At 35.5% G+C, this 25,872-nt stretch overlaps 1 protein-coding gene across 2 annotated transcripts in view; it reads left to right on the top strand.

Annotated features, from left to right (window-relative positions):
- Positions 1-9,505: 9,505 nt before the first annotated feature.
- LOC125820971 (kinesin-like protein KIN-7O) overlaps positions 9,506-25,872 on the top strand; it is a 52,756-nt gene continuing 36,389 nt past the window's right edge. For both annotated transcript variants that reach the window (XM_049500394.1, XM_049500393.1), the window contains exons 1-9: positions 9,506-9,630; positions 9,713-9,802; positions 10,693-10,811; positions 11,948-12,061; positions 12,160-12,241; positions 12,532-12,599; positions 12,676-12,750; positions 12,846-12,991; positions 13,069-13,171. In XM_049500394.1, the coding sequence (XP_049356351.1) occupies positions 9,507-9,630; positions 9,713-9,802; positions 10,693-10,811; positions 11,948-12,061; positions 12,160-12,241; positions 12,532-12,599; positions 12,676-12,750; positions 12,846-12,991; positions 13,069-13,171 (921 nt within the window). In that variant the 5' untranslated portion in view covers position 9,506. The remainder of the gene's footprint in view (positions 9,631-9,712; positions 9,803-10,692; positions 10,812-11,947; positions 12,062-12,159; positions 12,242-12,531; positions 12,600-12,675; positions 12,751-12,845; positions 12,992-13,068; positions 13,172-25,872) is intronic.

The raw sequence follows: 25,872 nt of genomic DNA, 5'->3' as shown, positions 1-25,872 counted from the left end.
TAAAACCAAAACATTAAAACATGAACTAAGAAAAAAAAATGGAAAGGAGCGCAGAAGGCTTGCGCCTTGTAAGGCAGCGTAGCCGTGCGCCTTATGAGGAGCATCGTACTTCCGTCTCGCTCTTTTTCCCCTAATTTAGACGGTGTTTGTTAGACCGTCTAAATATTGCTCTTTTGGTTCTCAACTCAATTTTGTTGCCCTTTTGGAATTTTTGGCTAATTTTCTTACCCGTTTGGCTCCGGACTCTCAACTCAAGAATCTTTATGCATAACATATAACAATGCAATAATTAGGAATATAATTTACAAAATAATTCAGAACTCAAGAACTCAAAATTAACTCATCTCAAAAATACTCAAATCTAGGGGTAGAATCCTAGATTTCTCTTTTACTGATTTGAAAGTAGATGCAGAGAGTGAGGACGAACTAGTCCAACACTATGTTAGCCTTACATACCTGTAAGAACAAGGTTCTTGAAAAATCTTGAAGAGGAACTTAATTAGAATTCTTGAAACCCTAGCTTGAAGGAGAAAAATCAAGGAAACCTTTCTTGAAATTTCTTGAATTAGTTTTTTGAAACACTATGGCAAAAAATTATGACTTTCATTAGTGATTCATAATTGTATGGAGGAATTTGAGTTGGAAAGAATGAAATTCTTAGAGAAAGACTTGCCTTGAAAAAGATTGAAAAAATCTTGAATAGAGTCTTCTACTTTGATTTTTCCTTAGGGTTTTGCCTTAGGGTTTGAGAGAGAAGAGATAGATGAATTAAGAGATGAAAATCTGATTGTTTTGGGTCTTTAATTAGTCAAGAAATTTGTTTAGGATTTTTTTAGAGATAAAAAGATAAAAATGACCCTTTTTAATGTTTTCTCGTAGGCTAATTCGTCACTACACTGTATCAGGTTACTAAAATGGTCATAACTTTTTACTCAAAACTCAAATTGTTGAGAAATTGGTGGTGTTGGAAAGAAGATTCAAATACCTTTAATTTGATAGGTTATGAGCCACGTAACTCTTTATATTCTAAGATATATAGTCATTTAAAGTTGACCCAAGTAAAATCTTACATCAAAACTTAAACGGTAAGGAAATTTTCAACTCAACTTTGTGCTAGGAGTTTTTAGTGACATTAATTGATACCAATATCATTCTCACACTAAAGAATTTAAATTTACAAATATGAGCAATTTAAGAATCACCCGATATGATCTTATTCACAAATAAAGAATAGCTCGAATCTTATCTTAAAAAATTTCGGAAATTACAGATCCGTCAAAATAGAAACAAGCATTGGCAACACGAAATTAGCAGTCATTATTCTAGAAGGAAGCTAAAACAGGGGATGTAGTAATATAGCAACAAAGATACAAGGTTTTCTGGGCAAGATGATCAATTCAAGATTTAATATGTCCATAGATTAGTCTAGATCATATATTGATGCTGCAAGGATCCCGCAATGGCCAGCCGATGCAAGGTCTAACACTATCCCGGGGGCAGGAGGGTCAAATCCATTAATTAAGGAACTCGATAATGAACACTTTCTCTCAAAGTGTCTTGTTGGGAGGTGCAATGACCTTTTCCACCATAGCCCCCAGCCGAAAGTAATACAAAAATGGTTTGTATCAAGATGGCAAGTCACTGTTGGCCTAAAACTCACACCTATTAGCCACAACCTATTTCCGTTTGATCTTCCTTTCATACAAAAGGTGGACAGGGTCAAAGTTGGCATATGGTTCTGGAATAGCAGGAAGTTTTTATTGGAATGGTGGTATCCTTTGTGGGCGGCTAAGTTGAGAGACCCAAGTACATAACAGAAATGGGTCAAAGCACTGGGCATCCCCCTTCATGCATGGACTCTAGAAACATTCAAATCCATTGGTGATAAGTGTGGTGGATTCGTAGACATCAATAAAGACACGAAGCATAGGACACACTTCTATTGGGCTCGTATTTGCATCCGAAAAACCATGAATAAACTGCCTGCAAAGATAGACATCGCCAAAGGAGATTGAGTCTTCAAAATTTTGATTTACGAAGACAACCATGCTAGCATAAGATCGACCGAAAATCCCATCGGTGGTAAGGAGGTTGAATAGAGTATCCAACCGTCTAACGTAACTGCAACCTCAACTTTTTCAAAGTCCTCTGTCGACACGTTTCAGAGGCACGTGAGAGGTCATGATAACAACTTTAATTTGAAAATTGGACCATCAAATTGTCCACTGGATAAAAATAAGGCTGGGAAATAAAGTACAATTGGGCCAAGCTTTAGACAAAACCTATTACGAAAAAAGGCTCAATTAAAAAAAACTCAAAAAGCGCAAAAGCTTTTAAAAGAAAAGACCATCTAGAAAGTGGTGGGTCACTAGCCAAACCCATGTTACAACGGATTTAATGCCCTATCTATATCGTTGTTGGTTTCAGAAAAAGATCAACTTCAAAATTCAATGGTCAATGCTCCATTGATTACAAAATCATGTCAAAACAGTGCAAATTTCCCATCAAAAGCAGATGACGAAGCAGACTCTTATGAAGGGAAACCCCGACTATTTCACAATCCAACTCTAAATCTGGATTTGGCTCACGCAAATCAATCAAACTCACAATTTTCCCCTATTTTGATCAGCGAAGCTCTCCCTTTAACATGGTACGAAGGTGGGTCTAAAGCTCAATTAATTTAAAATCCCAATCTAATTGAGACTTCAAAGTGGACTAGAATTAAAATGGTCAAGGTATGTAAAGATTTTGGGGTCAACACAACTGGGTTCGAACATGAACTTCTAAATATAATTCTAAGGATGGAGCAAAGAACACAATTCCAAATCCAACAACAAGAACCCAAGCAACAACTTGCAAAAAAGAAAAAAGGTCAAAGGTGAAGGGGAGATAAAAAAATTGATATGTGGGATCAATTACGACAAAAGGGGGCAACAGAATAATGGAGCTAGGGTAGGCAATACAACTCCTATTCTGGATGAAGATAAAAATCCTAAGTTGGAATGTAAGGGGGTGAATGAGAGTAGTAACAAGAGCACCATCAAATCTCTCATTCAAAAATGGAAAGTCATTGTTTTGTGTTTGCAAGAAACAAAAGTAGAGAATTGATCTACTATATAAATACATCAACTATGGGTAATATGTAGGCTGACTGGAAACTTTAGAATCTGGAATCATAATAATTTGGGACAAGAGACAATGGGTCAAAACAGACACTCTCTAAGGCTCTTATTACATATCTTGTATGTTAGAGAGCATTCAAGAGGAGTTCAGATTGTGTTTTACAAGTATCTATGGACGAAATTGTTGGAGTTCAGGGGTTATGGGATGGACATTGGGTATTAAGGGGTGATTTCAACGTGTGCAGATTTGAAAGCGAGAAATTAAATTGATTGAGAATGACTAGTGCCATGAGATGCTTCTCAGACACCATTCAAGACCTTAACCTGATTGATTTTCCAGTACGAAGGGCTTAATTTACATGGTTTAGGGGTGATAATTATATTGTGCAAGCATCTAGAATTGATATATTTCTCATTTTCACCGAGTGGAGTGACTCATTCAAAGATGTAAAACAACCAGCTCTTCCAAAAGTAATCTATGATCACAAGCCTATTCTACTTGAATGGGGAGACTGGGATGTTAGCCCTCCATACTTCAAGTTTGAAAAGATGTGGCTTCAATAATAAGGGTTTATAAATAAGCTGGAATATTGCTGGCAGAGCTGACTTTATACTACTTTAGAAATTGAAATGGTTGAAGAGGGATATAACAAACTGGAATAGAGAGAAATTTGGCAAGGTATAGACCAGGAAAACCAAACCTTTAGATGAGGTGGCAACATTTTAGTAAGCAGTTAGGAGTAGACAAATAACAAATTTGGAAATTATTCAGATGATAAACCTGAGAATTGAGCTTCAACAACTAGCTAAAGATGAGGAAATCTCATGCAGACAGAAATCCAGATGTTTATGGCACAAAGAGGTAGACAAGAACACAAAGTTCTTCCAAAAAATTGCAAATTCACATAAAAAGGAAAATTGCATAGACAAACTCAAAGTGGGAACTGAGATCATTGAAGATAAGCAAAGGATTAAGTAAGAAACTTTTGATTTTTATGAAAGTTTGTACACTGAACAAAAACAATGGAGGCCATCAGCCAACTTTGAGGGCATTCCATCCTTCTCAGTTGAGGATAAGTTTAATTTGGAAGCAAATTTTCAAGAAGAGGATGTATTGGCAGCTATTCAATCTTGCACTCCCGACAAGACACCAGGCCAGATGGGTACATAATGGCATTTGATCATAAATCACGGGACTTCATCAAAGTTGATATACTTGTAGATATGAACCATTATACCATCAACATTATTGGATGGTTAAACCATGCAACACTTTTTTCATAACTCTTATTACCAGGACAAAAAAGAGCAATAAAACTCAAAGACTACAGACCAATTAGTTTAATTGGGAGTGTGTACAAGATCATAGCTAAGGTCCTGATAGAAATGTTAAAGACAATTATGGGAAAGCTAGTCTCTAAATACCAGAATGTTTTTCTTAAAATTAGACAAATCATTGATGCCTCATTGATTTCAAATGAGGTTCTTGATTGGAAAATAAAAAATAAAGGGGCGGACATCTTATGCAAGATGGATATAGAGAAGGCCTTCGATCAGTTGAATTGGTTATACTTCTTTTCATCCTTAGGCAAATGGGGTTCGGTGAAAGATGGATCAAATGGATCAATTTCAACATTTCTACAGTTAAATACACAATTTTTTATCAACAAAAGTCCAATTGGATTTTTCTCCCCAGAAAGAGGTTTGAGGCAAGGAGATCCACTTTCTCATTTTCTCTTCATACTTACAATGGAGGGTTTAAGAAGGATGTTAGACAAAGCCAAGCAATTACAATAGATGAATGGTTTTGATGTGGGGAACATGATTACTACAAACATTTCTCATTTGCTTTATGTAGATGACACTTTGATATTTTGTGAGGCAAACAATAGTCAAGTTCTTTATTTGAACCTGACCCTTATGATTTTTGAAGCCCTTTTAGGTTTGCACATCAATATGCTAAAAAATATGATTTATCCTATTACTGAGGTGCTAAACTTGGAAGAATTAGCAGGTATCTTGGGATGTAGTATGGGTGAATTCCCAAAAACTTATTTGGGGTTTCAACTGGGTGCCAAGTATAAGTCAACAGCTATATGGGGACGAGTTATTGAGAAGTTTGAGAAAAAACTTGCCTCCTGGAGATGCAGTACCTATGATGGGGGGGCAGACTTACACTGATCAACAATGTACTTGATAGTATTCCCACATACTATATGCAACTTTTTCCTATTCCTGGCAAAATGTTGGAACAACTTGACAAGATCATGAGAGATTTTCTATGGGAAGGGAATAGTATCATCCGGTGGAATGGCCAAAAGTCCTTCTTCCTAAACTAGGGGGGGGGGTTAGGGATCAAGGATTTAGTGTTGCATAATAAGTGTCTACTTATGAAATGGTTATGGAGATATACACAAGAGGAACATGTTTTATGGAATAATGTGGTCAGTGCGAAACCTGAGATATAGAGTCATTGATGCACCAGTCTTTCAAGAGCACCTTATGGGGTTGGAGTCTGGAAACACACATGCAAGCTATGAGAGGAATTTTCTCAGCATAAGCATCACACATTGGGGAATAGACTCCATATTAGATTTTGGAAAAATAAATGGCTCTGCAACACAGTTCTGATGAACGATTATCCTTTTCTACTTAGCTAGGGATCCAAACTCAACAATTTCTCAAAATAGAGATGGAACAACTGGAGCATTATGTTTAGAAGAAATAAGCATGATTGAGAGTTTAATTACCAGACTCTATAGAGTTTCTCTCTCAACACTCAGGCATCAAATCAGTTCAAATGGGGCACTACAGAAGCAAAGAATTACACAGTGAGTGCAACCTACAAGTAGTCTAGAGCACTTAATCCAGTAACTGACCACTGGCCATGAAAGCTAATTTGGAACATAAAGCTACCGCCCAAGATCATCTATTTTTGTTGGAATGCACTATATGAAGCATGCCTAACTCAAGACAACCTCTATAAAAGGAAACACATCATTGAGAAGGGATGTTACTTATGTCAGAAAGCAGTAGAGAGCAATACACATCTTTTTTTGCATTGTACTGTAACAACAAATCTATAGAACATGTTTTACTCTCTTTTTGGACTCAGTTGGGTCATGCCACATAGTATCAAAGAAGCTTATGAGAGTTGGTGTTGTTGGAAAGTTGACAGCACCATCAAACAACTTGGAAGATGCTATCTGCAATGATTATTTGGAGTATTTGGAGGGAAAGGAATAGAAGATGTTTTGAAGGTCTATCAACTCTTTTACATTCTCTTAAAGCGGAATGCCTTATGTGTTTGTACAGTTGAATTAATTTGTCCTTTGTAGATTTCCTGGATAGTTTTTTGAATTTTGTTGGCTCCTTAGTTTTAGCATAATTGTACTAGAGCCAGCAGACCAACTGTTTCTGCTTCTACTTTTGTAACTAATTTGCATTTTCTTGATGCCTTCTATGGAACATTTAGTTTATCAAATAAAAAATATATATTGAATATCAGTTTTATTTATATTAGATTGACTATTGTATAGAAGAAAAATATTGAAACAACTATTATGGTTAAATATCATAACTTGTATGTAATATTCTTAAGTGATTTCAATATTATAAAAAAATTGCTTGAGCACTTTTCAAATAAAATAATAATTTTGATTCAGAAATACATTTATTTAAAAATAAAATGTTCTCAAAATCCAACTCGAGCTTTTTTTAATTTTTTTTTTTTATTCCAACCATGGGCATTAGCCCATTTTATTAGTCTCTCTCTCTTTTTTTTTTTAACTTCAAACAAATATCAAAAGCCTACTTTAACATTTTGAAATGCCCCAAAGTAAAAAGATTTTCATAATTATCGCAGGGCATATTTTTTTTCATTTTCATTAGAAAAGAAAGGAAAAATATATGCTTTATATCTATTTTTGAAAATATCAATATATTACATGTAATTATGTAAAGAATAATTTAATACATATCTTATATTAAGTTTATATAATATCTCTCTCTCGCACACACACATATAAAATCCTGGTTTGTGGTGGCGCCACCACAAACCAGGATTTCCTTTACAATTTATTTATTTCCAAAACTAGTCTTCCCCTTTCATGAAAAGTTGTGATTTTTATGAAGAGTTGCGACTTTTATGAAAAATTGTGACTTTTATGAACGATTGTCACATTTCCGAAGAGTTGTAACTTTTCCAAAGAGTTGTGACCTTTTCGATAAGTCACAATAAGCATTTATTTACACTACCCTTTGTTGTCTATAAATAGAGGGATTTCCTCTCATTTTAAAACAACGAAAATTCTGAACTTCTTCTTCTTCTTCTGCACAATTAAATATTCGTGTACTTTGCTCATGTTGAGTGACTCACTGACACCATTGTTTTTGTATCAACACACTGGTGAATATAATCGTTCTATCTTGAGAGGATCTATTCCTTTAAACCTCGGGTACTAGAGGAGAATAATTTTCTTAAGGGGAAACTTTGCATTCAATGGGCTCGACTTTTTTCCTTTCTGTTTCATTCTATTGTTACAGATCCTGATATGTTTTTCTACAGTCATTAATTTATGCTTATGTTATTATTTGTTGTTTTTGAGTACATGTTTTAAACTTTGTTGTTTATGTTTCTACAAAGTTTTTGTTATAAATATTTGTTAGTACTTATTAAATAACACACGTTAATTGAGTATTCACGCAAGTTTTCTCTACTGAAATTGTTGAAGGTACAAATAAAAAAATTTCTTAAAGATCTATACTACCATCTGTTGAAGATAAAATTCAAATTTGGTATCCCATCGTAAGGACATAAAGACCTTAAAAACTGTATCTCATCTTGATGTGCGAAGTGAACTAGGAAAAGAAGACAAAAATTAATAAACTTTTGACATGGGTTCAAGGATGTGCCGGATTACCTATGGAGGGATATTTTTTTTTTACCCTCCCTAGGAGTCCCACCCCTTTTTGCTCCCTTGTGACTCGAACTCGCAACCTTCGGGTTGGAAGTGAGGGGTGCTTACCATCCGAGCAACTCCCTCTCGTCAATAATCCCAAAGACATAGATAACTACACAATAAATTGATTGCTAATATTCAATATGAAGTATGGACAAATTCTCAAGTTTACTGCAAGTTATAAATATTTTTTTTTTAAGTAATAGATGTGTTTCTCGACACTGCGATTGGAATAGTAGTGTAGTTTCAAATTGAACTCCATCACTCCAGTATGTTGATTTTTAAAAAACACCCAAACAAACTGAATAATTTTATGTAATATTTTTCCTTTTCAAGTACATATGATAAGTTGAATTGTCGTCCAATATGATACATTGTCCCTTAATTTTCCATTTTAATAATTACTTATGATACATTTAAATGGAGAACTTTAAAATGATATATGTAAAGCAAAAAGTACATATGAACTTTCTACACGATAGAATTATAATATTTTTTCACTTTTTTCAGCCTTTTAAAATTTATTTATCCTTCACCGACGATTATTTATATATTAGAAAACTTAATATCTCAGGTTGATGTTCATTTGATTCCTCAAAAATATCAAATAGTAATACTTCTTGGAAGTAAAAAGATAAATTATAAAATCACATTCAAGATGAATTGAAGGATAAATGATAAAATGTTATAAGTATCATTTTTCTTTACATTATTAATGTACGTTACTATGTAGTCTTGTATAAAACATAATATAGTGTTTTAGTTTAATGACCGATAAATTTTAAGTATTATTTTATAGATTCCGTAATATTAAATTTCCAAGTGAGGTGCGGATAATTTTACTAGTATACAAGATAATTTGAAAAGGTTATATTTTTTTAAAGGCATAATACATATATTGGACCTTAAATTTGACTTCAAATTTTAACTTTGACCTCCAACTTTCATAGTGCACAAACAAGCACTTTAACTATCCAACCTTTTAATAAATAAACACGCGATTTTTGGAGCCAAGAGCATGAAATGCAAACGCTGCCACGTGTATTAGTGAGCCACTCAATGGCTGCCAACTAATTAAATACTTTACACGTCCATTTTAGAACTAAAAAAAAATAAAAATTAATTAAGGGTAGAGTTATCATTTCAGCATTTTTTTTACTGTTGTAGGCCTAAAAAATTACTCCTACTCGAGCAAAATACGTGCACATCACGCGTTTTGCCAGGTAAGACACGCGTGTTTATTTATTAAAAGGTTGAATAGTTAAATTGTCTGTTTGTGCACTATAAAAATTGAAAGTCAAAATTAAAATTTGAAGCCAAGTTTAAGGTCCAATATATGTATTATCCTTTTTTTAAATTTCCCCCAATTTAACATTGACGGAGGAACTCAGGGCGGGAAAGTAAGCAAATCGGGGAAGTCAGGATGGAGAGAATCCACGTTTCAGTGAGATCGAAGCCTCTCTCGCCGGAAGATGCGAAGTCCAGCCCCTGGCGAATTTCCGGCAACTCTATCTTCATTCCCAACCAGCCGGCCAAGTTTGAATTTGGTACTCTCACTATCTCTTCTAGGTTTCCCGCTTTTTCTTTTTTCTCAATGTCCGCAACCTTTTTCTTTGGATTTATATGCAGATAGAATTTTTGGGAATGAATGCCACACACTTGAAATCTACGAAGCTCGAACTAAAAATATTGTTTCTGCTGCAGTTCAAGGATTTAATGGTATGTTACGCCTCTTTTCACACTGAGCTTGGTACTTTTATGAATTTTGCATTGGAGTATTTAGCTTTTTCTGGATTTTGAGAAACCTCAACAGCTTAGTAGGAAATGCAGTTTTTGACATGGTTTCAAATGAATAAGCGTTGAAGCTTAGGAAGTATTAACTAGTTTAAGGAGTGAGTAAGAGGTTCAATTTGTATGAACAGTGTCAATTACCAATATTAAATAACATTGACCTGGTCAGTTGATATTTTTGATGGTGCTGTTAACTTAATGAGCTTTAATTGAAATATGATATCAGCCTTCCATTGGTCTATGGAGTTCCTCACCATCCTTTTCCCCCCCACATCATTTAATCCCCTGACGTTCCTTACACTAGCTTGAGCTTCATGGTTCAACTCATGCATTCCTTTTCCCCTTATTCCTCCCAGCACTGTCTTAAAATTTGATATCAAAGGTAATTTGGTTCTTCAGTTCATTGACACCTTTATACTTTGCATTTTTGATATCAGTGGATGGTTCCATTCTTCTGATTTGTCTACAGGAATCTATTTGCAGAGTAGCTTCATAGCTTCCTCCTCATGCCATTTGAAGTCTGCTCTGAATATTTTGCCAAGCTTGATGATATTTTGGCAAACCCAAGTAGAATTATGCTCATCTTTTCTGAAGTATAAATGCATACATAGTCTATTCTTCTGGTATAAGGAGCACATGATAGAGGAAACACGTCATATTTTTGTTGACTTTATTGAGCTCTTTGGTGTCATTATAATATTTTTTTCTGTACCTCTTGCAATGTCTTCTTGGTACTAGCTTTAATAATATTGCCCAACTTTATAAAAAGCAAATATGTCTTTTAAGCTTCTGATTGGCCTACTTATCTTCTTTGGCAGGGACTGTTTTTGCATATGGTCAGACAAGTAGTGGAAAAACACATACTATGAGAGGATCAATAACTGAACCTGGAGTCATCCCTATGTCCGTGCAAGATCTGTTTAATTTCATTGAAAAGGTTTGGAATTGCCATCATATCAATTTGTATTTTTTACCCCTTCAACCATTAATATTTATGTCGCCTCCATATTTTTGATATTCTTCAAATGATAACTGTATCTACAACTTAAAACCAATTGAAAGAAATAAGTTCTCTTACGGAAAACAACTCGCTATAAAAGCGATTCAGAGTCATTTGTCAAGTCTTAAGGTCATTTTGCGGTTCTTACAGATACTATTTTTTCATTTTCCAATAAAATTCCTCTATATGTTAGGACTTGTGGGTATAAAATTGGTGAATTGGTCTTTAACAGATTCCAAGGGAAAGAGATTCTCCCCAACTACATCAACGTGTGCCACAAAACATTAGATTCTTATGCTTCAGCTTAGTACACTAGGGAATCCTCAAAATATGAGTCTATACACTTGCTATCTAAGACTTTATCGTCAACTAGATTCCTTCTTGCATTCCCTCGGCATCGTTCTCTTTATTCCTTATGTCTCCAATAGTCTTATCATAGGTTTAACCTCTAATCCTCTATACAAAGAGTTCCAACTATCAAATCAACCAGGAAAAACTTGGCGAAAGAAAGATAGGAAATGAGCATTCACCTATTTGAAGCTTGTTACATAATATTTACGTATCTATTTCTTGATATTGTACAGAGATATAGATAGATATCAGATCTTTAGGATTTCCTCTTTATTTCTTTCCTTAGTTAGCTTCTAATGTTATTGTATTTATACGTGTTTACCTATTCAGCAATGGACAAGTTATTCTCTCCAATTCCGTGCACAAAGCTAAACCTTAGAGTCATGATCCCTGCTGAACCTGAAATAAAGCCTCTCAATTTAGGGAAAGATTGATAGTCAGATTCATTTCCACGTTGGAAAGAGCCCAAGAGTGACTTCTTGATAGATAAGGTGCTGCGTTGATTAATAAGGGAAATGACGAGCCTTTTCTGTTTGTGCTGGTTTAATTTCCTGGGTTTTTTTTCCCGCTAGCTTAAACAACTAATGAAATATCCTTTTTAATGACTGATCAACCGTTCTGTTTAAAATTATGTTGCACTGTTATTTAGTGAATGACGTTGGTTCTATTTTTTGAACTTTTTTATAAGTACACATGCATGATTTAGTCTCCTTTAATTGTAGGAAGTTGATAGAGAGTTTCTTGTACGGATGTCATATATGGAAATCTATAATGAGGAGATAAATGATTTGTTGGTCCCTGAGCACCGGAAATTGCAAATCCATGAAAGTATAGAGGTATTGGATTATTTTTGGTTTCACATCATTGTTTTATTGTTGCACATGAACTGTCATGATAATTTGGCTTTCATCCTGTTTGATAATCTGGCATGAAGCGGGGAATATTTGTTGCTGGCTTAAGGGAAGAAATTGTTGCCTCTCCTGATCAAGTGCTTGAACTAATGGATTTCGGAGAATGTAAGTTGAAGTATCATCAATTTGCGTATGTCATCTCAGTAATTATTATTTTTTGAAACCATCTTATAGGTTCCTATTTCTCTAATAACAAAGGCTCCAGGGTAAGTATTGATCTTGAGAGCAAACTGCCACATTTTTCCGTGCCTAAAGATTTGGTTTTCATCTTTAGGGAGGTGCTGCATCCATATCCTATTACCCTTCTGCCTTAATATTAGCCACTCTATTTTCAAATTAATATTCCTATGTCAAAACTTCAACAAGAGTAACAGTCTTCACAATTTGTTTTGCAGCTCATCGACATATTGGAGAAACTAATATGAATCTGTACAGCAGTAGATCACACACAATTTTCCGGATGGTAAGTATTCTTGAATGACTATACTAAGATATGCAAAGTAGGTTCACGTCCTTAAATTGGTATTTGTACTTGATAGATAATTGAGAGTAGGGAGAAGGCTGAAGATACAAAAACAGACAATTCTTGTGATGCAGTCCGTGTATCTGTTCTGGTATGCAGTGGGAAGTTTTACATTTTCTTCTAAGATGCTATCATAATGTAGAAAAAGCTACAAAAAAACTCTTTTTACCCTCAAAATTTTCCCAGAACCTGGTGGACCTTGCTGGTTCAGAACGTGCTGCCAAAACCGGAGCGGAAGGTGTTCGTCTAAAAGAAGGCTCCCACATCAACAAAAGCTTGATGACTTTAGGAACTGTGATTAAAAAACTGAGTGAAGGTGCTGAGAGTCAGGGGTAAGCTTGTTATGTGTTGGAGTTGGTTCTGTAAAGCTGTTCTCCTACTTGTTCTAATGTGTCATGCAATCTTGCAGGGGTCACGTTCCATACCGAGACAGTAAACTTACGCGCATCTTGCAACCTGCACTGGGTGGAAATGCAAACACTGCCATTATATGTAATATCACTCTTGCCCAGGTAAATTATCTGAGCTTAATAAATTTATGGTAGGCTGAAAAATACCTTATCAAATACATAAGTCCATGTGTTGGTGCACAACATTCTCTGTTGAGTCTTCTATTTCATAATTTTTATTTTCTTCTTTGATTTCTTTAGAGAACTTAAAGACAGAATAAACTATTTCAATGCCTATCATGTCAACTTGTTTTGGAGTATCTTTTAGCACGAAAAAATTCATGACAAAGCAATTTGCCACTGATGGAAACTATTGCTATACTGATCTTGCCATGCTAATCTTTATATACAATGGTAGGCATGTGTGCCTTAGAATCATGTCTATTTGTATCAGAAATTATATGACCGTGTCCGATTATTTTCCCTTTAGACTTACAAATTAGTAGACCATCACTGCAGTTCTCCATGTTTTTTCCTTTGAAGGTTTAGACCATCTCCAACCCACCTCTATTTTACTCTCCATTCTCTATATTTGGAGAGTAAAATAGAGAATGGGTTCTCCAACCACTTTTTAATTAACTCTCTATTCTTCATTTATAGAGAGGTGAATAGTAGTTCTCCAAATTTGGAGAACTACTATTCACACTCTCTATTTCACTTTTTCATTATTTTATTATATTTCTATTATTTTGTAATTAACACATTATTTTTAATATAAGGTCATTAATTAAATATCTAACATTCGTAATTCTTTTTAAATGTAATATGACATTTTAAAAAATAGGGATAAGGGTGGGTCTGAAAAATACCCTAACTTTGGTCGAATTTGCTGTTGCGATACTAAACTTTCATGAGGACCTATTACCTCCCTAGACTATTTAATATCGTATTTTAAACATATATATTTGCCCACGTGGACATAAAAAATAATGCAAAATTATAAATAGTAATGTGTCCACGTGGGCACATATATACCTTTAAAATACACTATTAAATAGTTTAGGGGTTAAAAAATAGGGTATTAAATAGTCTAGGGAGGTAATAGGTCCTCATGAAAGTTTAGTATCGCAACAACAAATTCGACCAAAGTTGAGGTATTTTTCAGACCATTATCCCTAAAAAAATATATTATTTGATATACACTACTTTCATCCCGAATTAATAATATTTCAATTTTTTAAAATTTTCATCACTTTAATATAATTTGATATTATTATTAATTTTCACTATGAAGAATGCACAAAAGTAAAATGATAAGATGGAAATTTTAATTTAAAAATATAATACATAACATAATAATTTAAATATAAGATAACAATACATAAAAATTTATCGCAACAATAATTCAGTAATCCGGTAGGTCATTTCCAGATTTAACAATATTCAGAAAAAAATTAGTGTATGATCCAGAGAATTGTTGCGGTTGTGCTCGTTAATTTATGTAGTTTTTATGTAATTGTATGTCATTGATGATTTCACTTTTATTTGAATTGTCCATTAATTTGTATATTATATAATAACTTGCAATTTATGTTATTTAGAAATTTAGAATAAAATAAAATTTTATATTAAATAATGAATTTGAAAAAATAAAATTTTATATTACATAAAAATTATATAAAGTGATTATTTGAAAAAAAGAAGAAGAAGAAGGAGAAATGATTTATATTATGAAATAAGGAAATGCAAATGAAATAAAAATAGTAATATAATATTGAGGAGAGAGAAGAAGATTCTTTTTTAGAGAGTAAAATAGAGAATTGGGTTGGAGTTGGTTGTCTGAAAAAATAGAGAACTCTATATTTGGAGAGTAAAATAGAGGGCAGGGTTGAAGATGCCCTTACAAGTTAGAATAGTGCTACCGTGATATCATTTTTTGCTTTCAGAATTTTTTTCAACAAAATGATTATGTAATGAACACACAAATTTACTGTGGATGAATTGGCCTTCTGTTTTTCGCATAATGCTGCTAACCTGTTCAGTTTAGTAGCTCGAGAAGGTGTCACGACCCGAGACTACCCCTAGTCGTAACACGGTTCTTAGAGACACAAGTGACTCCAAGCTAACCCATGGTCTGGCATAACACTAAGATTTTAACATAAGTAATAATTGAAAACTGACGCGGAAGCTAAATCTAAAAAAGTCTATTAAAGCTCAACATTGAATAGACAAATATCTGAATTCTCTATAAGCTGTGAGTTGTTAGGACAATCCCCTAGCTAACTCCAACTATCTGAAAACTATAGACTAATGAAAGAATAAAAATAAAAGGGTTGTCCTTGAAAGATGAGGACTCACCAATCTCTGCCACTGAGCTGGTCTGGAGATCGTACTAACCGCGAGTTGGATACTGAGCATTTGAACTTATATTATAAAACAATATAACACGAAGAGTATGCGATCAATACTTTGAATGTACCGAGTATGTAAGATCAGTGTTTTGGACGGCGGGAGGCGACAAGGGCCTGCCTCACCATGCGGCGAGGCGCTCACCTTTTTGAATCGAGGCGCCAATTAATACCAAAAATTAAAAATATTTAATTGCATATATAAATATCCAAAATCTCAATAGCAATAAGTCAATAGCATATATTAGCAAATATTTCAATTCAAAAACTAAAAGTAGATACTAAAAGTCTAGAACCTTAAAGACCCAATAATTCAAAAGACAATACTAGAACTCCAAAAGTCTATTCTTCTTCAAAACTATCCAACTCTTGAAGATCAACAACCTCTACATCATTATATTGCTCCTCATCTTCTTCCTCCTCGTAGTTTTCATCAATTAGTGTCCGAGTCCTACTTGAAGTTGAACTTGTAGATGTAGTTTCTACTCCTTTGCCCTTGTCAAGTGCTCTTGATCTTGAAGAAAGTCCCCTAAGATGATAGATACTCTCATCAGCTCCAATTGCCGTAGCAACACTACCCCAAGTAAGATCATCATCCTCATATACTAGTTCATCTTCTTGATCTTCGGGGCATCCAACTAACCATTCATTTGAATCATCAATGTTATCCAAGCGAATTGGATCAATGAGATCACGAGCATCATAACGACGTTTCAATGTTCTATTGTACTTAATATTTACTAGATCATTGAGACGCGATAGTGCAAGCCTATTCCTCTTTTTGGAATGAATTTGCGCATAAGTTATAGATATTAACTAATAGATATTGATAATAATATAATATGGAAATTAGGATATAATTATTTTACTTACGTGTTCAAACACACTCCAATTTCGCTCACATCCGGATGAGCTACAAGTTAGGCTTAATACTTTCATGGCAAATTTTTGCAAGTTTGGTGTTTCACTACCAAATAGTGACCACCATTCAACTATAATAAAAGAAAATTAAAGGTTAATGAGTATAAATAAGTCAAATAATTTAAGTAAGAGCTAAATTAACTCACTTGACCTTGTGTCTCTAGCTCTTTTAGCCGGACCACAACCAATTAGTCCATCTGCCATTTTGTACCTAGGAAGCTTAGCGACTAGTAAATCTTGTATTGCTGAATCAGGGATCATCTTCTCAACACATGCATAATACTCAGTCCACAGACTCTGTAGTAAAGTTCCCTCTTCTTGAACTTAATAATACAATCCTGGGTTCAAAACATGGCCTGCAGCATGCAAAGGCCGATGGAGTTGGTCTGACCACCTTGCATCAATAATTTCAAACACTTTCTCATATTGCTTCTTAACTCCACGAAAACCCCGTGCAATAGTTTCTTTGGATCTATCCATTGCTTCATAAATATAGCCCATTAGTGGTTTTTTCTCCCCATCCACCAAACGAAACACTTTTGTCAAAGGGCCACAAACTGTAAGTGCTCGAACAATATCATCCCAAAAGTGGGAAGAAATAATAAGATTGACAACTTCTTTCCCCAAAGTTTCCTTTGCAAATTTACTTGAAGTCCATTCGGTTGAGAGGACTAAAATTCTCAAGTTTTTTCTTGTATGTACATTGCTCTCAAAGTCAAGAAGGCCGTTGCAAATCTTGTCTTGGCTGGTTTCACCAAATTTCTTTCCTTGGTGAATTTTCTCATCAAGTTTAACAACAATGGCCTTTGACTAATGTAATAATGGATTCTGATGGCCTTCTTAAAAACTGTTAAAGTAAGATTATAGTAATTAGTAGCTAATGATTATTAAATATTGACTATAAAGAAAGTTCGAGGATAGGAGAGTGATATTACCGGAAGCATATGGCTTAACCTTGAATATGTCACCAAACATCAAGTTGATGCAATGAGCGGCACATGGAGTCCAATAAATGTGTGGGTACGCACCCATCATCATGCTTCCCGCTTTAACATTCTCACTAGCATTATCGGTGACAATTTGTACAACATTTCTCGGTCCAATTCTTTCAATAGTGCTTTCAAACAACTTGTACATTTTGGTGGAATCGGTAGATTCATTGCTAGCATCAATAGAACCAAGAAATACACTACCGATTGAAGAATTCACCAAAATATTGATGATCATTTTATCATTTCGTGCCGTCCATTTGTTCATCATAATGGAACATCCAAACTTTGTCTATTGCACTTTATGCTCATCAACAATTTTTTCCACTTTCTCCACCTCTTTTTTTAGGTGAGTAACTCTAACTTAATGGAATGTAGGAAGCTTCATTCCAGGGCCATGTTGTCCTATTGTCTCAATGAACTTATCAAATGATTTGTAATTGACACAATTAAAAGGGAGTCCCGCATCATACATCCATATTGCAAAAGCACTTACCGCACGCTCTCTTAGAATTTTCTTGGTTTCATCAATTCCTCCTTTTTCAATGCCTCCTTTTTGTGTTGATTTTTGTGGAAAGTAGAGATTCATAGGGCCTTTCGTCACATTCCGCGCGGTGGATGATGCACCTCCTAAAGATATTTTTGTGGAAGATATATTTAGAGTTTTGGAGGGAGGCATCATTTCAACATATTCATCCATATCATCAACATCATCAATATCAACATATTCTTCTGGCTGTCTCACTTGAAATTTCGGATTATTAGCTATTTTATTTTGCATAGAAGCCCTTACTTCTTCTCTAATCGCCGACGGACAAACTGAACATTGTTTTACATTTTTGTAACCGGGTACTAAATGTTGCTTGTGTTGAGTAATACCACCATTAAAATTACTCCCACAAAAGTTACAATTAACCGAATCGTTCGTTAATCCTTGAGTACCATAATTCCATCTAATGTCCCTCTTTTTGTTAGCATCCGATCCATTGAATTCACTATTGTACAATACAACAGATACTATATTATTACTATAGAAGAATTAATTTTTTTTAAAAAATAATAGATGCACAGTGAAAGCAGTAGCATTCAGCAGCATTTTACAGTGAACAAAGAAAACAGAGGAAAAAAACAGAGCAGTGCAGAAAACAGAGGAAAAAAACAGAGCAGAGAAGGCAGCAAGCAGTAGTATCTCAAAATCTTTTTTTTTGAGAAGGCAGTTCAGAACTTCAGAATCACTTCACAAGAAATTGAATAGAAGAAAAGAAGAAAGTAAGAGAAGAAGAGGACTGAAGAGAAGAAACGAAGAAAAGAAGAGAAGAAGAAAGAAAAGAGGCCATACCTTTCAATTCGCGCGAGTCGACTGAAGGAGAAGAAGAGATCGCGAGGTTGAGGAGAAGAAACGCAAATCGCGACTGACCCAAGTATGGGCATATGAAAAAAACCCTAATTTTGACTAATATTATTAAGTCAAGACCTTTTTAAAATTTTAAAACTAAAAGGCGCCACCATTCAGGTCTTACGTCGCCTAATTGATCTCGCCGCGCCTCATTGAGAAATGGCGTGACATGCTCGCCTCGCCTCGCCTCGCCTCGCCATAGCGCCTTTGGCGAATGGCGAGCGCCATTAAGAATACTGGGTAATGGCGTTTGCAGCAAGGGTGGGTTCACTGTGAAGTCATGCTATTGGAGGAGAAATACTGGCCAACTGCAGATTAGTAACTGGCCTTGGAAACTAATCTGGAAAGCCAAAGTCCCCTAAAAAGTTTCTTGTTTCGTGTGGTTAGTTTGCAGGAAAGCTTGTTTGACTCATGAAGTACTACAAAGAAGAGGTAGGCAGATTTGCTCAAGATGTTTTATATGTGACCAGGATATTGAAATATATAGCCATCTATTTCTACACTATAAAACAGCTGCAAATCTGTGGAACATGTTCTTGTGTATACTTGGAGTGAGTTGCGTGGTTCCCAAAACTACTAAAAGTATGATGGACTGCTGGAAAGAGATAGGAAGAAGAGAGTCAGAAGAGGACTGGTGGGAATTGATCCCTGCAAGTATCTGGTGGACATTGTGGAAGGAAAGGAATGCAAGAGGCTTTGAAGACAAAAGCAACAACATTCAAAAAATCAGAATGAATTGCCTTAGTCTTCTATATTTTTGGTGTAAACAGGATATGGTGGGGGATATAGAACTTTTTGATGATTTTATAGGGAAATTGTAAAGCTCCATAGACTAGTTCTTATGGCCTTCTGCTTTTTACCCTATGGGATGTAAGTGCTCACTCTTATCATTGCTTGGATGATGGAATTTTGTGAATACACAATTACCTGTTCCTAAAAAAAAATGAACACTGGGTAAGATAAGCATGATGAACATAATAACTAAACATGTTGAATATGGAACGTTGTATTGAATAATCATGAATGCAATCATCAAGTAGTAAAACATGCAACTGAAAACTGACTACAAGGTCATGAAACATTTGAGATTAAACTGTGAGAGATACTATAAATTGACATATAACCATGTGTGCTACAATATGGAATTTGGTGTATAATCATATCAAAAGGGCCCAATATACCTTGCCAGGGTATAAAGGGTGATTTGGGCTAATGTGGTACCACTAAGCTAATGTCTATAAAAACTGAGGAGTCAGTCCTGGTTTGAGGAGTGACCCTCATAATCCTACGGTGGCATGTTGTTTCTGAGACTTAGGGCAGTCTCAGTCCTCAACTAACGGGTGAACCTTTATCCCTAAATCCGCTTGGTGCTAAGTAATACTCCCATCGGAAACATGCTGGTAAACTTAAATAGTAATAATCTGATTATATTGAACGATGCTGATAACTGAGAAATACTGAGTAGCTCATGAATACCGATAAACTGATTGATAAATACTGAAAGATACTTTGGGCAGTCTCAGTCTTCAACTAACGGATGAACCTTTATCCCTAAATCTGCTTGGTGCTAAGTAATACTCCAAACGAAAACATGCTGATATACTTAAACAATAATAATCTGATTATATTGAATGATGCTGATTACTGATAAATACTGAGTAGCTCATGAATACCGATAAACTGATTGATAAATACTGAAAGATACTTTATTTGAAAGCATCCTAAATCATGAAAACTAATCTGAGACATGCATCTCGAGACATGAAAATAGCTACGTTCTGAGGGTTCATAAAAATACTATTTAGAAATACTGAATTTTAGTTTGAAACACCTAATCAAACCATTCATGCTGAAGAATGTGAAAGACAGTGAAAATCCTACTTTGCATAAAAACCCTAACTGTTGTAGATTCATTAATTGGGAAACTGAGTTTCTTTGGGACTATATGGGTGAGAGGATATCCATTGATGAAATCCCACATACAAGGAATGGAAGCCCTAGCTTGCATCCTTGAACAAAGACTCAAAGATGAAGAACCCTAGTTCTTGCTTGAGAGGAACCTTGAATGAGAATAATTTGATTCTCTGGGGTTTGTATGTGAATGAGGGGGGGGGGGTTGGGTTGACTTATTTCCCTTAATCCACTTAGGATAGGTTAAAACGACATAGTATAGGGATTAAATGAGTGGGAAAAGACTAAAACGACCTTGATTGAAACCGAGTTTGATAGGTTCTATGAGGCCGCCATCTATGGTCTGTGGTTCCATCTACGGACCTTAGATCCCTGTCCATAGAAACTAGAGTAAAATTCAAGTTTCTGAACTTTTGTAAGTTTTGGTACCAAAGTTGTACAATATTATTCATCCATAGAAATACAAATTTATAGTATAGTAAACCAAACTGTCTAGCAATCAAATCCCTTGATTCTGGCATATCTGAGAATCAAGGGATGATTTTATTGATTTAATATACCAACCTATTCAATAGCATATCAGATAAAATCCTACAAAATTATATCTGATCACACTTAGATATTTACAAATCAACACTCCCCCTCAAGTTGGCATGTAAATATCTGCCATGCCTAACTTGCTTACAAAAATTTCAAACTTTGGTTTAAACAAGCCTTTTGTGAAAATATCCGCAATTTGCTGATATGTTGTGACGAAAGGCATGCACACGTTTCCTTCTTCAATCTTCTCTTTTATGAAGTGCCTGTCCACTTCAACATGCTTTGTTCTGTCATGTTGTTGAACTGGATTGTGAGCAATACTAATGGCAGCTTTGTTGTCACAATACAACTTCATTGGTAACACAAACAACTTTTTTAGTTCTTCCATCATCTTCTTGAGCCAAATCATTTCACAGATCCCATAGGACATAGATCTGTATTCAACTTCAACACTGCTACGGGCTACAACATTCTGCTTTTACTCCTTCAAGTCACTAGATTTTCCCATATAAAAGTACAATATCCTGATGTAGACCTCCTATCAATAGTAGAACCTGCCCAATTTGCATCTGTAAAGCTTTCAATTCCCCTATCTTGTCCCTTTTTGAAAAACAAACCTTTCCCTGGTGAACTTTTCAAATATCTTAGAATCCTGTAGACCGCTTCTTGGTGCTCTTCCTTTAGAGAGTGCATAAATTGACTCACTAAGCTTACAACAAAAGCTATATTAGACCGAGTGTGTGATAAGTAGATCAACTTTCCCACTAGTCTCTGATATTGACTTTGGTCAACTGAATTTCCTTCTTTGTTTCCGAATTTCATATTTGGATCAATAGGTGTTTCAGCTGGATGACAACCACTCATATCTGTCTCTTTTAGAAGATCTAGTACATACTTCCTTTGTAACACCATAATGCCTTCTTTTGATCTTGCTACTTCCATGCCAAGAAAATATTTCAATTGGCCCAAATCTTTGATCTCGAACTCTGAGGCCAACTGTTTTTTAAAATTTTTCATTTCAGGCAAGTCATCTCCTGTAAGTATGATATCATCGACATACACTATCAGGATAGTTGTCTTTCCATCAAGAGAGTGTCGAATGAGCATGGTATGATAGGCTTGCCCTTGAATGTACCCTTGTTTTTTTACAAACTGAATAAACCTCTCAAACCAAGCTCTTGGAGATTGTTTGAGCTCGTAGAGAGATTTCTTTAGCTTGCACACTCTAGTTCCATACCTTTCTTCAAAACCCGAAGGAGGATCCATGTAGACTTCTTCTTCAAGTGTTCCGTTCAAGAATGCATTCTTGACATCTAGTTGTTGAAGGGGCCAATCAAGATTGGCAGCAATGGTCAGAAGAACCCTGATTGAATTCAACTTCTCAACTAGAGCAAATGTCTCAAGATAGTCAACCTCATAAGTCTGAGTGAATCCTTTTGCTACCAAACGTGCCTTATACCTCTCTGATTTAAATTTGATGGTGAACACCCATTTGCAACCCACTGTTTTCTTTCCACATGGTAGTTCCACCATTTCCCAGGTTTCATTTCTATCAAGAGCATTCATCTCCTCTAGAATTGCCTCTTTCCACTTGGGAACATTCAAAGCATCCTGCACATTTCTCAGTATCTCCATTCCAGATAATTGAGAAAGCAAAGCTATATAGGAAGGGGACAAGTTTCTATATGACACAAAATTTGACATGGGATGGTTGGTGACTTTTCTTACCCCTTTACGTTTAGCAATTGGAAGATCAAGGTCTAAAGTAACAAGGGGTAAAATCAAAATTAGGTTCTATAAAATTACCTTGTGTATCAGTGAGATCTTGCAGGGTGGACATTTGGTTCTGATGAGAGTCCTTGATCTCTTTTTCTTGGTTCTGGTTTCTTCTCATGTAAACCTGTAATTCCTTTGTTTGTTCCCTATTCTTGTCATTTATTGTATCATGAAAAAGCTGCATTGTCTCAGTTTCCTTATTTTCAATATTTAGGTTGGGATCTTTTACCTTATCTAGATTATTACCAAAAATACTATTTCCCGTATCTATCATGAAACCTGGATCATTTTTTTTCTTACATGCGAGGTCAAGAGGATCCTTATTATCCCTCAAATCTTCTCTATGTTTCTCCCCTTGAAGATGAGTTCCAAAAAACAATTGAGATTCAAAAATGTGGCATCCATTGTGACAATAATCTTCCTAGTATTTAGGTCATAGTACTTGTATCCCTTTTGACTAAGGGCATAGCCAACAAAAACACATTTCGTAGCACGTGGGTCAAGTTTATGATCATAAATATGAACAAATACACTACACCTAAAGACTCTCAAGGATAGGTCAACGGTCAATCTAGAATTAGGGAAATATGTCTTAAACATACTGAAAGGGGTTTTAAAACCTAGAACACGGGAAGACGTCCTATTAATAAGATAAGTGGATGTTAAATGAGCTTCTCTCCATTTCTTTGGGACATCACTTGTGAACATTAAGGCCCTAGTTACTTCCATAAGATGCCTATTTTTTCTTTCAACTACTCTATTTTATTGGGGTGTATTAGAACATGAACTTTGGTGCACTATTCCCTTGAAAGTGAAGAAAACTGCCTAGCTGGTCATTGAAAAACTCTCTCCCGTTATCACTCCGAAATATTTGAATCTTCTCATGAAATTGTGTCTCAACCATAACATAAAAAGCCTCAAACATAAGTTTTAGTTCTCCTTTGTCTTTCAATAGGTACACCCAAGTTAGTGTGATCATCTATGAAACTCACAAACCATCTTTTTCCATTTATAGTTGCTACCCTAGAAGGTCCCCAAACATCACTATGGATCAACTTAAAAGGTTTTGTTGCATGATATTTTTGGGAAGAAAAAGATGAACTTCTATGTTTAGCCATTTCACAAATTTCACACTCAAAGGAGGATGCACTTTTATTCATAAACAATTGAGGTAACAAGAGCTTCAAATAATGGAAACTAGGATGACCAAGTTTATAGTGCCATAATATGACTTTATTATCAACTAGAACAGAGTTCAAACAAGCTGAACTTAGATTTATTGAATTGTCACCGTCTTCAAGAAAATAGAGACCTTCAGACTCTCTAGTATTGCCAATCATCCTCCCCGAGACTTTGTCCAGAAATACACATGAAATAGAGTCAAAGATAGCATGGCTATTAAGGTTTTGAGTCAATTCTTTTTTTGATGACATGGGAAACCCGCAGCCGCTATCCTTTAGGTGCGCACAGGGTAAAATCCCCGCTCATATGCAATAGCTCGCAAACCACATAGGAGAGGTAATCTGCATTAGGCAAGCCTGGTGCGACGAGCTCGACCTAGAAGGCAAACCCCTTGCTTTTGCTGGCAAGGGGCTTCGAACTTGAGACCTCCAACATGGAAGTCCCAAGCTCAAACCACTGGGCCACCCCGAAGGGTAGGTTTTGAGTCAATTTGCTGATGGACAAAAGATTATGAGACAATTTCGGAACATGAAGGACATCAACAAGAGTAAAAAAAGGGGTTAGTTTGACTGTCCCTTTTCCAGCAATTGTTGAGAAGGAACCATCAACAACTTTAACTTTTTATTTCCTGCGGATGGAATGTAAGTCGAGAAAAAATGGGAATTCCATGTCATGTGATCACTGGCCCCTGAATTTATGATCCAAGAACTAATACCAGTAGAATCTGTACTAAAAAAACCAGATGGTACATTACCTGCTTGGGAAAAAGAACAAGTAGGAGTAGGAGGATCAGATTTACTGATTTGGAGTTGAGGTTGGAGAAGTTTGTGCAGTAGCTCCAATTGTTCCTTGGTGAATGGTGGCATTTCTAGAGAAGATTTCAGCCCTGATTCTTCGCTGGTACATTGAAAGACCTGGCTGCCATGGTTGTCTGCCCTTTTTTTATTCCAATTAGACGGTTTCCCATGGATTTTCCAACAAGTCTCACGAGTGTGCCAATATTTTTTGCAAAAATCACACCATGGCTTCTTTTTCCTGTCATTTTCATTTTTCGCAGCAACTAGCGCAGAAAAATCTATATTTTTTGTTTCCAAATTGGGATCTATTTTTAGCATAACATTCCTCCTTGTTTCTTCTCGCCTAATATCAGAAGAAGTTTCCCTCAAAGTGGGCAGTGGGTTTTTTCCAAGAATTCGAGAACGAACTCATCGAATTCTTGGTTCAACCCTGCTAGAAATAGATAAACTCTCTCATTTTCTTCCTTTTTCATTGCTTTCACGCTATCCTTAGGACACTCCCATTCATCATTATAGCATTGATCTAATTCTTGCCATAGGAAAACCATCTCATTATAATAAATAGTAACACCTCTCTCCCCCTGCCTAACTTTCCCCAATTTAATTTTTAATTCAAAAATCTTAGAAGCATTCTCTAAATCAGAATAAGTATCTCTAACAGCCTCCCAAACATCCCTGGCAGTGGGAAGAAACAAATTTGGCTTACCTATGGCAGGATCCACGGAGTTTAGTAGCCAAGTGATTACCATCGAGTTTTCTGATCTCCAGGCGTTCATTTTCGGGTCTCTTGGTTTAGGCTTTCACGTTTCTCCAGTAAGGTGTCCAAGTTTTCCTTGGCCATCAATTGCCAAATGGACAGATTGCGCCCATTCCAAATAATTCTTTCCATTCAGCTTGTGAGAGG

This window comes from Solanum verrucosum, unplaced genomic scaffold, assembly GCF_900185275.1.
Source record: "Solanum verrucosum unplaced genomic scaffold, falcon-dt-bn FXZP01000232.1, whole genome shotgun sequence".
Taxonomy (NCBI): Eukaryota; Viridiplantae; Streptophyta; class Magnoliopsida; order Solanales; family Solanaceae; genus Solanum; species Solanum verrucosum.
Note: the sequence above shows the minus strand (reverse complement) of the source record. Positions and strands in the feature narration are given on the sequence as shown.